The sequence below is a fragment of the Sciurus carolinensis genome, chromosome 4 (genome assembly GCF_902686445.1).
Source record: "Sciurus carolinensis chromosome 4, mSciCar1.2, whole genome shotgun sequence".
In the NCBI taxonomy this organism is placed as follows: Eukaryota; Metazoa; Chordata; class Mammalia; order Rodentia; family Sciuridae; genus Sciurus; species Sciurus carolinensis.
The window spans coordinates 155639678-155652346 of NC_062216.1; the positions used below are offsets into that span (position 1 = coordinate 155639678).

General features: G+C 36.3%; 1 protein-coding gene across 13 annotated transcripts in view; it reads right to left on the reverse strand.

Annotated features, from left to right (window-relative positions):
* Anks1b (ankyrin repeat and sterile alpha motif domain containing 1B) overlaps window positions 1-12669 on the reverse strand; it is a 1141006-nt gene that overhangs the window by 695515 nt on the left and 432822 nt on the right. For all 13 annotated transcript variants that reach the window (XM_047548161.1, XM_047548162.1, XM_047548158.1 and 10 more), the window contains one exon: window positions 7893-8058. In XM_047548161.1, the coding sequence (XP_047404117.1) occupies window positions 7893-8058 (166 nt within the window). The remainder of the gene's footprint in view (window positions 1-7892; window positions 8059-12669) is intronic.

Consider the following 12669-nt stretch of genomic DNA (forward strand, 5'->3'; position numbering starts at 1 on the left):
CCTCCAGCCACACCCTATCTGCCTACAGTTACCAACCAGTTAATCCATTCACTAAGGTAGTGGTTAGGTTGAAGCTGTCATAACCCAATCATTTCACCTCTAAACTTGCATTGTCTCGCACATGAGTTTTTGGGAAACACTTCATATCTAAACTATAGCAGTGAGATATTAATAGCTCTTTTTTTCTTGGGGTGGTGTGGGGGGTGAACAATTTAGCCCATAACAGGTTCTCTGGAGACCCGATCACTTCTGTCTCCGGCACTGTCATTCTTTCTCTTCCTCTCTCCAGGAAAGCTTCCAGTGGAAGTTCCTGTGTAGGGTAGTAATTTGAATTCTGTCTGTCAGCCCAAGCCGTGCTATTCAATACCATTAACCTAAAGCTCAAAACGCATTCCTTGAGATGTGATTCTTTAATGTCCTTAGTTACTTATTTCCCAAATGTCAGAATCTCCAAGGGAAGAAGGAATCCCTTCTACACACCTTTCATCTCTGGGTCCACTTCTCCCTCTTCCCTGGCATTACCTTTGTCCTGGTCACCTTCATTTCTTGCTGCAATTGCACACTGATCTGCTGATTATTCTTCCTGCTTCCAACCACTTTTGTCCAATCTACTCATTTTGCTTCAGATGTATGATATGAAAGCAAAGACCTGACCATGCCAAGTCCATCAGTGGTTCACCTTGGCTGTCAGATGAAGTTTGACCTTCTGCATATCACCTGTTGTCCTCCCTGCATTCTACCCTAGCAGCACCCTGTGCTCTAAGTGAGCCAGTCTCTCAATGCACTCTGCTCTTCCACACCTCTGGATCTCTGCACACATGGTCCCTGGCCTACAGTGTCATACACCTCCCATTCATCCTTCTGGTCCTTCCTTCTTTGAGGCTGAGATCAGGCAGAATTTCCTTGGCATATTTCTCACATCCCTCCCCTCCTACCCAACTCATGCCTACCTTGCTCATTGCACTTATTACTGTTCTAAGTTCCTTACTGTGAGAACTTGTAGCTTTCATTCTGTTTCTTCTGCAACATTTAGCACAATGCCTACAACGCCAGAGGTACTCACTAAATGGTTATTAAAACGATGAAGAACTGTATGGTAGTTACCTACCCAGTCCAATTTGAGGGCTTCTGACAGACTATACATTAAGTAGATGTACATTAGGAGATGCTTCCACATCAAGAAGTCCTACCTTTAGCCAATAAAGAACTCAGTAACAAAGGGAATACATCAGTAACACCAAGAGAGATCAGCAACTTCCTAAGTTCATCATCTTTGTTAGTTGCTCTTTAGGGGAAAGATTAAAGCTATATAGGAGTCATAGGGACTAGGCACAGAAGAGTTAGAGACTTAGAAATGATAGGATGCACACAAACCTAAAGATATGGGTTAATAGAGTCAATAGAGAAAATACTATTTCCTCACCCAGGCAGAAAAGAGACAGTTACATTTGTGTTTTCGTCTACCTGTTATGGTGCTTATGGGAGCAATTCTGTGGGGCTCACTTGCCAAGGTACCATATAGGAATGAACGGAAAGTGCTCTTACCTGTATTCATCCCTATTCCTATCATTAAAAACACAAAACTCCCATTTTAATTCTGTATTCCTCATCTCTGGAATTCACAATCAAAGTCCAAAGTGCAAAGACTATCAATCATTATGAATTTAGCTGGTTAACTGGGAAAATTGGTTTCTACAGTGAATCCAAGTGATCAAACACCATTGGGGAAAATTAACATCATGCAATTTAACTCTTACCCCTTTGAAAAACAACAGAAAATGAGAAAACTGGAAAACCATATGTAGTAGAATGAAACTGAACCCCTATCTCACTCTGCACAAAACTCAAAGTGGATCAAAACCTAGGCATTAGACCAGGGACCCTGTACCTACTAGAAGAAAATGTAGGCCCAACATTTCATCATGTTCGCTTAGGAATCATCTTCCTCAACAAGAATCCTAAACTGAAAGAAGTCAAATCAAGAATCAATAAATGGAATGGTATCAAACTAAAAAGCTTCTTCACAGCAAAGGAAACAATCAAGAACATGAATAGTCAACAGAATTGGAGAAAATCTTTGCCACCTGCACCTCAGTTAGAGCAGTAATCTCCAGGATATACCAAGAACTCAAAAAACTTGTCACCAAAAAAACAAAAAACCCAACCAATAAATGGCAAAGGAATTGAACAGGCACTTCACAGAGGAAGAAATATGATTGGTCAACAAATTATGAAAAAATGTTCAATATCACTAGCAATTAGAGAAATGCAAATTAAAACCACACTGAGATTCACCTCACTCTAGTCAGAATGGCAATTATAAAGAATACAAGTAACAATAAATGTTGGCAAGAATGTGGGCAAAAGATTCATTCATTCATATATTGCTGGTGGAACTGCAAGTTGGTACAACCACTTGGGAAAGCAGTATGGAGATTGCTCAGAAAACTTGGAATGGAACCACCATTTGACCCAGTTATCCCACTCCACAGCATATACCCAAAGAACTTAAAATCAGCATACTGCAGTGATGCAGCTACATCAATGTTTATAGTAGCTCAATTCACAACAGCTAAGCTATGAAATCAACCTAGATGCCCTTCAACAGATGAATGAATTAAGAAAATGTGGTATATATACACAATGGAATATTATTCAGTCATAAATAAGAATTAAATTATGGCATTTGATGGTAAATGGATGGAACTAGAGACTATCATGCTAAGTGAAATAGGTCAGCCCCAAAAAAACCAAAGGACAAATGCTCTCTTTAATATGTGAATGCTAACACACATTAAGGAGGGAAGGGAGGGAAGAATAGAAATTCATTGAATTAGACAAAGGGAAAGAAGGGAAGGGAGTGAGTTGGGATGAGGAAAGACAGTAGAATGTATTGGACATAACTTTCCTATGTTCATATATGAATACACAACCAGTAAAACTCCACATCATGTACAACCACAGAATGGGATCCTAAGTAGGATAAGTTATACTTCATGTATGTATAATATGCCAAAATACACTGTACTGACATGTATATCTGAAAAGAACAAAAAAAAAGAAGAAATAAATTCCATTAGAAAAAGACAGCAAAAATGACACAAATTTATAGGAATTTGTATTTTCCAAAAGTGGCTATATTTTTCTTATAATGTGACTTTAGTTAGCACTTTTTCATCCAGAGGAAAGGGAATTAAATTTCCTCAGTTCACCTATAGGGCAGGATCTTGACTACGTAGGAAATGATGCTGCCTTCCAAGTCTAAGCTATAAAAGGCAGTATAGCTTCTTCTTCTTTCTCTTAGGATTTGCTCTTGGAACCCATCACATTCCTTAAGAAGGGCCAAGCAGGCCATGCTAGCTACCTAAGTAAGAATTCTGAGCACAGATCCTACACCCTTTGGTCAAGCTGCCCCTGCTGACATTTCTTGGAATAGAGACAAGCTATTCCTGCCAACCTCTTTTCAATTGCAAGTTTATATGCAAAATAAATGACTCTTTTTTTCCCCCTAACTCACAGATTTGGGGGTTGTTGTGAAGTAATTAATAACCAGAATAGATTTTGATAGCTGGAAATGGAGTTCTCCATAATGAAAACATACGTGGCATTAACGTGCCCGGGTTGGGGAGGAGGAGAAGCTGGAAGAGCTTCAAAACAAGACTGTGAAGACAGGAGGGGCCAAGGAGGAACTCTGTGGAAGCCCGAAGGGCAGTGGGGAAGATGCTGATGAAGGCTTAAAAGGAAGAAAACACAACTGGAAGCTGGAGATGAGGGCTCTTTTCTCTCTGCAGTCTTTTGCTTAGATGTGGTTATTTACTTGTGGCAAAAATCAAAGACTCTCTCTCTGCACATGCACAAAAAATAGCTCACAGTTTCACATGGTGAGATGACACCTTTCTAAGACTGAAGAGAGTCCTTACCAGAACCCTGACCATGCTGACCCTGAAGATCTCCAGCTGCCAGAATCGTGAGACAATCAAAATGATTCAGCTCCTACTTATTCTGGGGAGGGATGTGCACTCTCAGAATTCAGCCAAGACATCGTGAGGAGATCCAAAAAGTCAGTGGAAAAGAAAAGAAGCCCTCAGCTCATAACTTTAGCCAAGCTTTCCGGTTTTATAGCCAATACCAACTTGCTGGCCACACGAACGGGCCATCTTAAAGGTGGTTCTCTTTCGTCCTGTTGAGCAACCCCAGCTCATACGATGTGGTATACAAACAAGCAATTCCTGCAAAATGAACCCTGCCAGATTTGAAGATTCATGAGCAAAATGAATGACTGATGTCAGTATGTTTTGGTGGATCGTTAATAGCAATGGATAATTGACACAGACATTATATCCTTTAAAAAGTATTCCTCAAACTTCTAGGTAAGATTAAATGTTCCTCCTTTCTGCTCCCAAAGTACCACTTGTGAAGCATTATCTTAGGACTTCTTATAATCTATTGAATTTAATTGTTCACTTCTCTTTCTCCATGTAAGCTCAAGGGAAGGGTTATGCCTTTTGGGGATAATATCTCCTCAAATATATTACTTTCCCCCCTTTTTTCTCCTTCTGAAACTCTTATTAGACATTCTTACATTAGACATGTAAGAATTTCTCAGTGTGTACACTACCAAGTCTCTCACCTTTTCTTTGAGATTTGCTATCTCTTTGTCTCTCCATGCAATGTTTTGAAAAATTTCCTCTGGCTTCATATCCTGTTCACTAAATCTTCAGCTGAACCTAATCCACTTTTCCACCCTTCCACTGAATATTAAATTTTGAGTTTGTAGATTATTCTCTTTTCCATTTCTTGAAGTTTACTTTGTCTTCTCAAATATATCAGGTAATTGTTTTTATCTTCTATTTCCCCAATTACATCCAAGCTTGTCTTTTCTTTATAACATCATGGTCATTTTATAGTCTGAATTTGAGAATTACAATATGTGAAGTCTTTTCAGGTGTGAATCTACCTTGTGTCTGCTGGTTCCTATTTGGGATTCTTCTCTGTAGACAGCTTAATTATTACAAACTTCTAATTTTAATAAGAAAAGTATTTACAGGAATCACTTGAGACCTAGGAACAGAGAAGATTCTTCCCTTCCTCATTGCTTCTGCTTAGTACCTGAGGGTATTGCTTAAAACTAAACTCATGGATTGGCAATTTTTGGACGATCTAAGTGATGTGAATTTGGTGTGCAAATCTGTGTAAGTGCTTTTTTTTTTAATTGTAAACAAATGGGATACATGTTGTTTCTCTGTTTGTACATGGCGTAAAGGCATACCATTTGTGTAATCATAAATTTACATAGGGTAATGTTGTTTGATTCATTCTGTTATTTTTTCCCTTCCCCCCCCACCTCTCCCACCCCTCTTTTCCCTCTAGTGCTTCTTTATAGTATTAACACTTTAGGAACTTTCCCTCTTGTTCTGCTCATGACAAATAGTCTTTTCTTTTTTTTAAATTCTTAGGACAGAGAATATGAGACATGTTTACTTCTCATCACTGTGAGGGTGTACCTCTGGGAATGCCAGCTCTGTGGAGGAAGAATTTCATATTAGATTTCGCATACTGGACGGGCACAGAGATTTCCTTTCTGTATCTAAATTCACAGAAGCTCTGAGCACCAACACTTAAGAGCAGGCTCCGAAAATTGCTTGGGTCAAAGTGGCTTTATTTATGCACTGGCTTCCCCACATTTGCCGATGTTTTGGCCTGACTATTTCTTACTAATGTACTGATAAAAAGAAGTTTCAAATTTAGATATGATTCAATTTGTTTAATTTTCCTGTCAGCGTTTGATAATTTTAAGAAGTTTTTCTTTTCTATATTTTTATTCAGCATTATTTGTTGCCCACAGGAAAACTGATCTGAGCCTAATAAGCCTTGTTTCCTCAGTCTGTGTCTTCTTCACTCCTCTGTCCTGGCACATGCAGGAAATGAGTTAGTTCTTGACTCCCTGATGAATAAACAGCAGCCACTCTCTGATTCCCTCCTCTATCGCTCCTGACAACCCCCTACCCATGGTGCCCTGATAAAAGCTCTTCTAACTTTTACACATGTAGTCCCTTCATTTTCCTAGTTGACCTGACTTTCCCCCACTAATACACAGTTTCCCTCTTTACTTCTCTTATGGAAAAGTTCTTTTTCACCCACTTCCATAGTTTGGGATCAGCATTGTTTGCATTGTCTGTGAGTATTTCTGGATCACTCACTACTCTTCTACTTTCAGACAAATCTGCAGTTCATTTGAAGTTTATGCTTTCCTGGGACTTCCAGTATTGGCTTCACATTTCTTGAGAGTTTGTGTTACTCCTCCTCATCCTCCAATAAAGGCAGCACGATAGCATAGTGTTTAAGAACACAAGTTGAACAACACAAGTTCAAATGCCAGATTCTTCCATTATTAACATGTAACCTTGGGAGATAACAATGTTTCAGTACCTCTCTTGCCTCATTTGTAAAGTGTGTATATGATATTAGTACCTCACACCATTATAAGAATTACATGATGCATATAAAGCACTTAGTAAATACTCAATAAAGTTTAACTCTCTTCATTACTATGATTTTTACTTTATCCTAAAAATCTTCCTTTTGCACATTTATTATTCATACAACATGCAAGCTTCAGTACTGCTAAAAATTTTGTAAAAATCCCCTAGCTTATTATCTATAGTGACTTTTCTGAGTTTTATTTCTACCATTCTCTAGAGCTAGTTTTTCCTTTCATTCAGAGCCCTTTTAATCTGATCCAGAAATTGAGTCCATTTGGAAATACATATTTCAGAATTTCTCTACATTCATAACCATGTTCTCCTCTACTTCAGGGGAATCAATGTCTGTGTTTTCTTAGACTAGTTAATTCTTGAACTTTACCCATTCTAGTCTTTCTTTTCATTCACTATCTTCAATATCTTTCTCCACCAAAAAATTCCTCCTACCTCTAAACTGCAAGTTTTCCTTATCCTAAAATAAACTAACCATTTCCCTGTCTTACCTTCTTTCCTCTTCTGCTAACATCAATACCTCTTCTAATCTTGAAAGAGTAATCTATATCCTCCACACCACTTTTCTTATTTTCCATTTCCCAATCTCTCACTGTTTCCTTCCAGAAATCTGATTTACCACACTTAAAATTTATAGCCCTAAGCAAGCAGCAATTGGATTTCCAAACCCAAAAAAGTCTCTCTTTAGAACATTTCCTCCAATTCCTTGTAGTAGTGAATATATTGACCATGAACTTGAAATTTTACTCCTTCATTAGCTTTCACATAACTATCCTGCATTTGTTCTTAAAGGCAGTGGCAAATCAATAGGAAACAAATATGATGATAGTCAGTAATACATGTTTAGGCATAGGCCTTGTGACTTACTGAGCTTAAATATGACACCGCTCCAATTTCCTTAGCAGTAAAATGGGAATAATATTTGTCTTGCCTTGTTCACTAGTTTTTAAATGTGAATAAGTAAAATAATGGATCTGAAAATGCCATAAAAGATGTAAAATACTAAGTAAGCTAAGAATACTTTCATAACTTAGGAACAGATATGCTACCAAAAAGTATGTAGAGACTCTTACTACCAAATCATGAAATTCTAAGAACCTAAAGTTTTGTATCTAACCAAGAAGGTTTTTCATCATTAAACAGTTTGAAAGTGTCTTCATCAAGGCAAAACCATTCCCATGAATGGTTCTTATCTACAGTCAAGAGATTTCACATTAAAAAAAAAAAAAAACACCTAATAAGTTAGGTAAGCCTATACTCAGTTTAAAATGCAGAAATTATTACTTGGAATGTATTGGGCACTTTCATATTGATAATGTAATGTGAAATCAAAATAATAATCTTCACTTACATAAACATGCAAATTGAATTGGCCCAATTGTGAGTAAGAAATATTACCAGTTCTTGGGGACGGTGCCCTTGCAATTTCTAAGGAGCAAGGTTTCTTTGTAACAGCTGTGTCCATGAGATCACAAAGAAAGTTCTCATTTTCTGAAGGAAAAGTATCCAGAGAAGCAGATGGTACAATTTCCATAGTATAATTTCTCTTCTTTGGATAGGACTCCTGGAAAGGAAAAAAAAAAAAAAAAAAAAAGCAGCTTTATAATAAAGACATAGTCTTTTTTGATTTACAAAAACTAGGAAAGATACTCAATTTCATCAGATCTTCCAAAACTGATTAAGAGCTGATGATTCATCCATCTGAATTATATGACCAAGCACCACCAGTGATAATTTTAAAGGAGTTCTTATAATTTAGTTTCCCTGAATTTATTCCTGAACTAGTAAAGGTCTTGCCCTCTTCTTGAATTGTATGTCTTTTTCCTAGTTGTGGTATAAACTATTGTTTAATCAACAGTCATTTTCACTTTGCCTGCCCCCTAGAGAGAGCTATATGATGAAACTTTGGCCATTTATACATAGCAAAAGTTTGGTGGGAAAATATTTTTCCCCAAAGAAGAAGCTTATAAGGAGGCATTTTCAGAGCTAAGGCTATCTTTACTTTCCTTGGTCTTGATGCAATTTTGTTTATAGAGCTCAGGCAAGCATTTTCAGTCATTTAGAGTTAAAACTATTACCATCCAATACACCAGCATTTTTCTCTGTGTGTACTGTTAATTAATTTACTAAGGTTACCCTTTTCAGGTTAGGACAAAATGTAGGTACAATTCTGTGTCAGATAATTCAATGTATTCTAAATATTGAAATTCATTTCATTTTACATTAATTGGTTGCCAAATAATTATTGGGCATTTTTCAAAAAAGGTGTGTGTGTGTGTGTGTGTGTGTGTGTGAGAGAGAGAGAGAGAGAGTATATTACTGTGCTGAGTACTAGAGATTTTTAAAAACAAAACATAATCCTTGCTCTCAAGAGGTTCACAGTCTGCTGGAGAAGACATATTATCTGCATGAAGAATTTCAAAATTAATCATGATTTATATCTGATATTTGTTATCTAATAAAATATATTTCAGTATTTAGAAATACATAAGAAACTAAACTCATATTTTCAAATAATCTTCCAAGATAAAGGAAAGGGTTGATAAAAATTTAGTATGAGCACCTACTTCTTCTATAATGATATTTATAGTACAGAAGTCAAGGTCAGTGTAATTGCTTTCTGACCAAACCAGACCCTTATACATCAAAGAGTCAATTATGTTCACTTTTCTCTATTGAAAAAAGGAAATTGGGAGTAATTTATCTTCAACAACAAAGAGTGACCCAGGGGAAAGCAATCAGAATGGTATATGATGTAAAAACCGTGTCGGAGAAGAAATGATGGAAGGAACCTTAGTGTCTTCCACAGAAGCTTCACAGCCACATGATAGTTTCCTCGACATACCTAAAAGCCTCTCCCTCAAGAGCTGTCCCAAACAGGAGAGGGAAAGCCAGCAGTTGCTGTGGTAGGTTTATCTCAAGTTCATACATAATGACAAATGTTCATAAGTCAAGGAGGGTAAATTTGGGTTAATACAAAAAATATTTTTTATAAATTAAGAATATTGCTTATCTACTAAAATAAAAATGCACTCATAAATTATAATCCAACAAATTGCACCAAAAACCAACAGAAGAAATGCCTCATTACTGGCAAATTATCCATGGACAAAATTATGGATGAAACATATTGCATAGTGTTTATACCAGATGACTGGAAGCCCCATGAAGGCTGAAATTTGTCTTGTATACCACACCACTCTATCCAAAGGAACAATACAGGACCTTTCACATAGTAGGTGATCCATAAACATTTATTGATTAACAGTCTCAAGTGTCCTTTAAGCAAATCTAACTAGTAGTTATGGAAATGATTATGCCTTTTTCAGATGTCCATGATTTTGCCTTTTAGTTTGTTTGTTGTTGTTTACTGCTTTGTTTATCAAAGAAAAATTGTCATAGCTATTTAGGAGGCTAAGGCAGGGAGTTGCAAGTCCAAGGCCAGCCTGGGCAACATAGCAACACTTTATCTCAAGGAGGGGGTGAAAAACTGAGATTACAACAATAAAATTGAAGAGTCTATGAAAAAAGAGTCTCCAGCTAAAACCCTTGTTTATCTTAAATTAAACTCCTCAGAACAATCCATGGATTTGGTAAAGTTGAACTTTTACTGTGCTTATGAAGAATTATGAAGATTTTTAAATCTTTGAAAACAACTTTGAAATTTAACCATACAGAATGGGCTAATTTACCTCTTCATTAAAAGATTTAATTAGGAAAACTATCACATTCACAATAACCTCAAAAAATTAAATACTTTGGAATAAATCTAACTGAGATGGTGAAGGACCTCTACAATGAAAACACAGAACACTGAAGAAAGAAATTAAAGACCTTAGAATATAGAAAGACCTCCCATGTTCTTGGATAGGCCGAATTAATATTATCAAAATGGTCATACCACCAAAAGTGTTATACAGATTCAGTGTAATCCCCATCAAAATACCAATGATATTTGCCACAGAACTAGAAAAAATATTTCAAAAAAATTTTTGGAAGAATGAGATCTAGAGTAGTCAAACTAATTCTGAGCAAGAAGAGGGATGCTGGAGGCATCATAATACTGAACTTTAAATTATACTACAGAGCTATAGTAACAAAAACAGCATGGTTTTGACACAAAACAGACATGCAGACCAATAGAATAGAAGACACAGAGACAAATCTACATACTTAATCATTTGATACTCAACAAAGGTACCAAAAACATATGTTGGAGAAAAGATAGCCTTTTAAATGGTCCGGGAAAACTGGATATCAATATGAAGAAGAATGAAAACTGATCCCTATCTCTCTTCCTGCACAAAAGACAAATCAAAGCAGAACAAAGACCAAGTAATTATGTCAGAAACTTGGCAACTTCTAGAATAAAATGTAGACTCAACACTCCAATACACTGGCATAGGCACTGACTTCCTTAACAAGACTCCTAAAACACAAGGAATAAAACCATGAATCAGTAAGTGAGACAATACAAAATTAAAAAGCTCTGCACAGCAAAGTTAACAATAAAAAGTATGAAGAGAAAGCCTACAGAATAAAAGGAGATCTTTGCCACCTCCTCCTCATATAGGGGATTAATACCCAGAATATATAAAGAACTCAGAAACTTAACATTGAACAAACAGTTCAATAACTGGTCTAAAGAACTGAAGAGAGACTTTTCAAAGATACAAATTGTCAATAAATATATGAAAAATATTCAATATCTCTAGCAATCATGGAAATGCAAGTCAAAACTACACTGAAATTTCATCTCACTGCAGTCAGAATGGCAATCATCAAGAATACAAATAAAATGTGGGTGAGAATATGAGGAAAGAGGTATGCTCATACATTGTTTATGGGACTGGAAATTAGTACAACCATTCTGGAAAGCAGTATGGAGATTCCTCAAAAAACTAGGAAGGGAATCACCATATGACTTGATGTTTATACAATACAAAAATCAGCATATTATAAGGATATAGCTGCCTCAACAATCTATGGCAGCACAATTCACAGTAGCCAAGCTTGGAAACAGCCTAGGATCCTGTCAACAGATGAATGGATTAATAAAATGTGATCACACAATAGATTTTACTCAGCCATAAAGAAGAATAAAATTATGTCATTTCCTGGCAAATGGATGGAAATGAATGGATGCTAAGTGAAATAAACCAGATCCCAAAAGTCAAGGATCATATGTTTTCTCTCATATGCAAAACCTAGACCAAAATAAGGAAAAAATAGAAAGGACGGGAAAGGAAGGGAAGGGAAGGGAAGGGAAGGGAAGGGACAGTTATGTTAGGTTAGGGGGAATCCCATGAAAACAGAAGAGAGATCAATGGAGTGGAGGATGGGAATTGAGGGGGAAGAAAAAGGGATGAGGAAAGGGAAGAACAGTAGAATGTACCTGACCAAACTTTCCTATGTACATATATGAATATACCAGTGAATTTCACCTTTATGTATATACATAATGCACTAATTTTAAAAAGTGTAAATAAATGGAAGAACTATCAGTAGAATAGAAAAAAGAGAATAATGGGAAGGAGGAGCAGAGGGAAAGGGACAGTACTGGGGACTGAATTGGCGCAAATTATATTCCATGCTTGTGTAATTATACCAAAATCAACAATATTATGTATGTCTATAAAGAATAATTAAAAGGAAGTATAGACATTTATTTTTAAAAATTAGAAAATATAAAGAAAGAAAGAAAAATATCATGAAAATTCAGCAGGCTGAGATAACTAATGGCACCTAGTAGCTAGGAATTTTCCTCTGCAAACATGTTTACCTCTGCAAACATGTACAGATATATGCACAAAGAAAAAAAATCTTAAACAGTCATGAAGTGCTCCCTCTTCTGCTTCCTAAGGACATGCCATAATTTTTCATGGAAAATTAATTTTTGTAGTACAAGGCTTCCTGTGGAAAGTAAAAGCCCACTTCAAGGAAAGGAGATATAAAACAAAGAATAAAACTATACTTATGCAATCAAATATTTCATATCATAAAAAGAGGGTAATTCAACAAAATACCTGCCAAATATCCTCAAAGGAGAATATGCAAGATAATAAAAAAATTAATCCACATATGTGCACTACTTAGTTCAAGTGATTTTCAAGGGATTGATCATTACCTCTTAATTACTGAAATCCACCCTCACACCCCAACTGCATATTCCTCT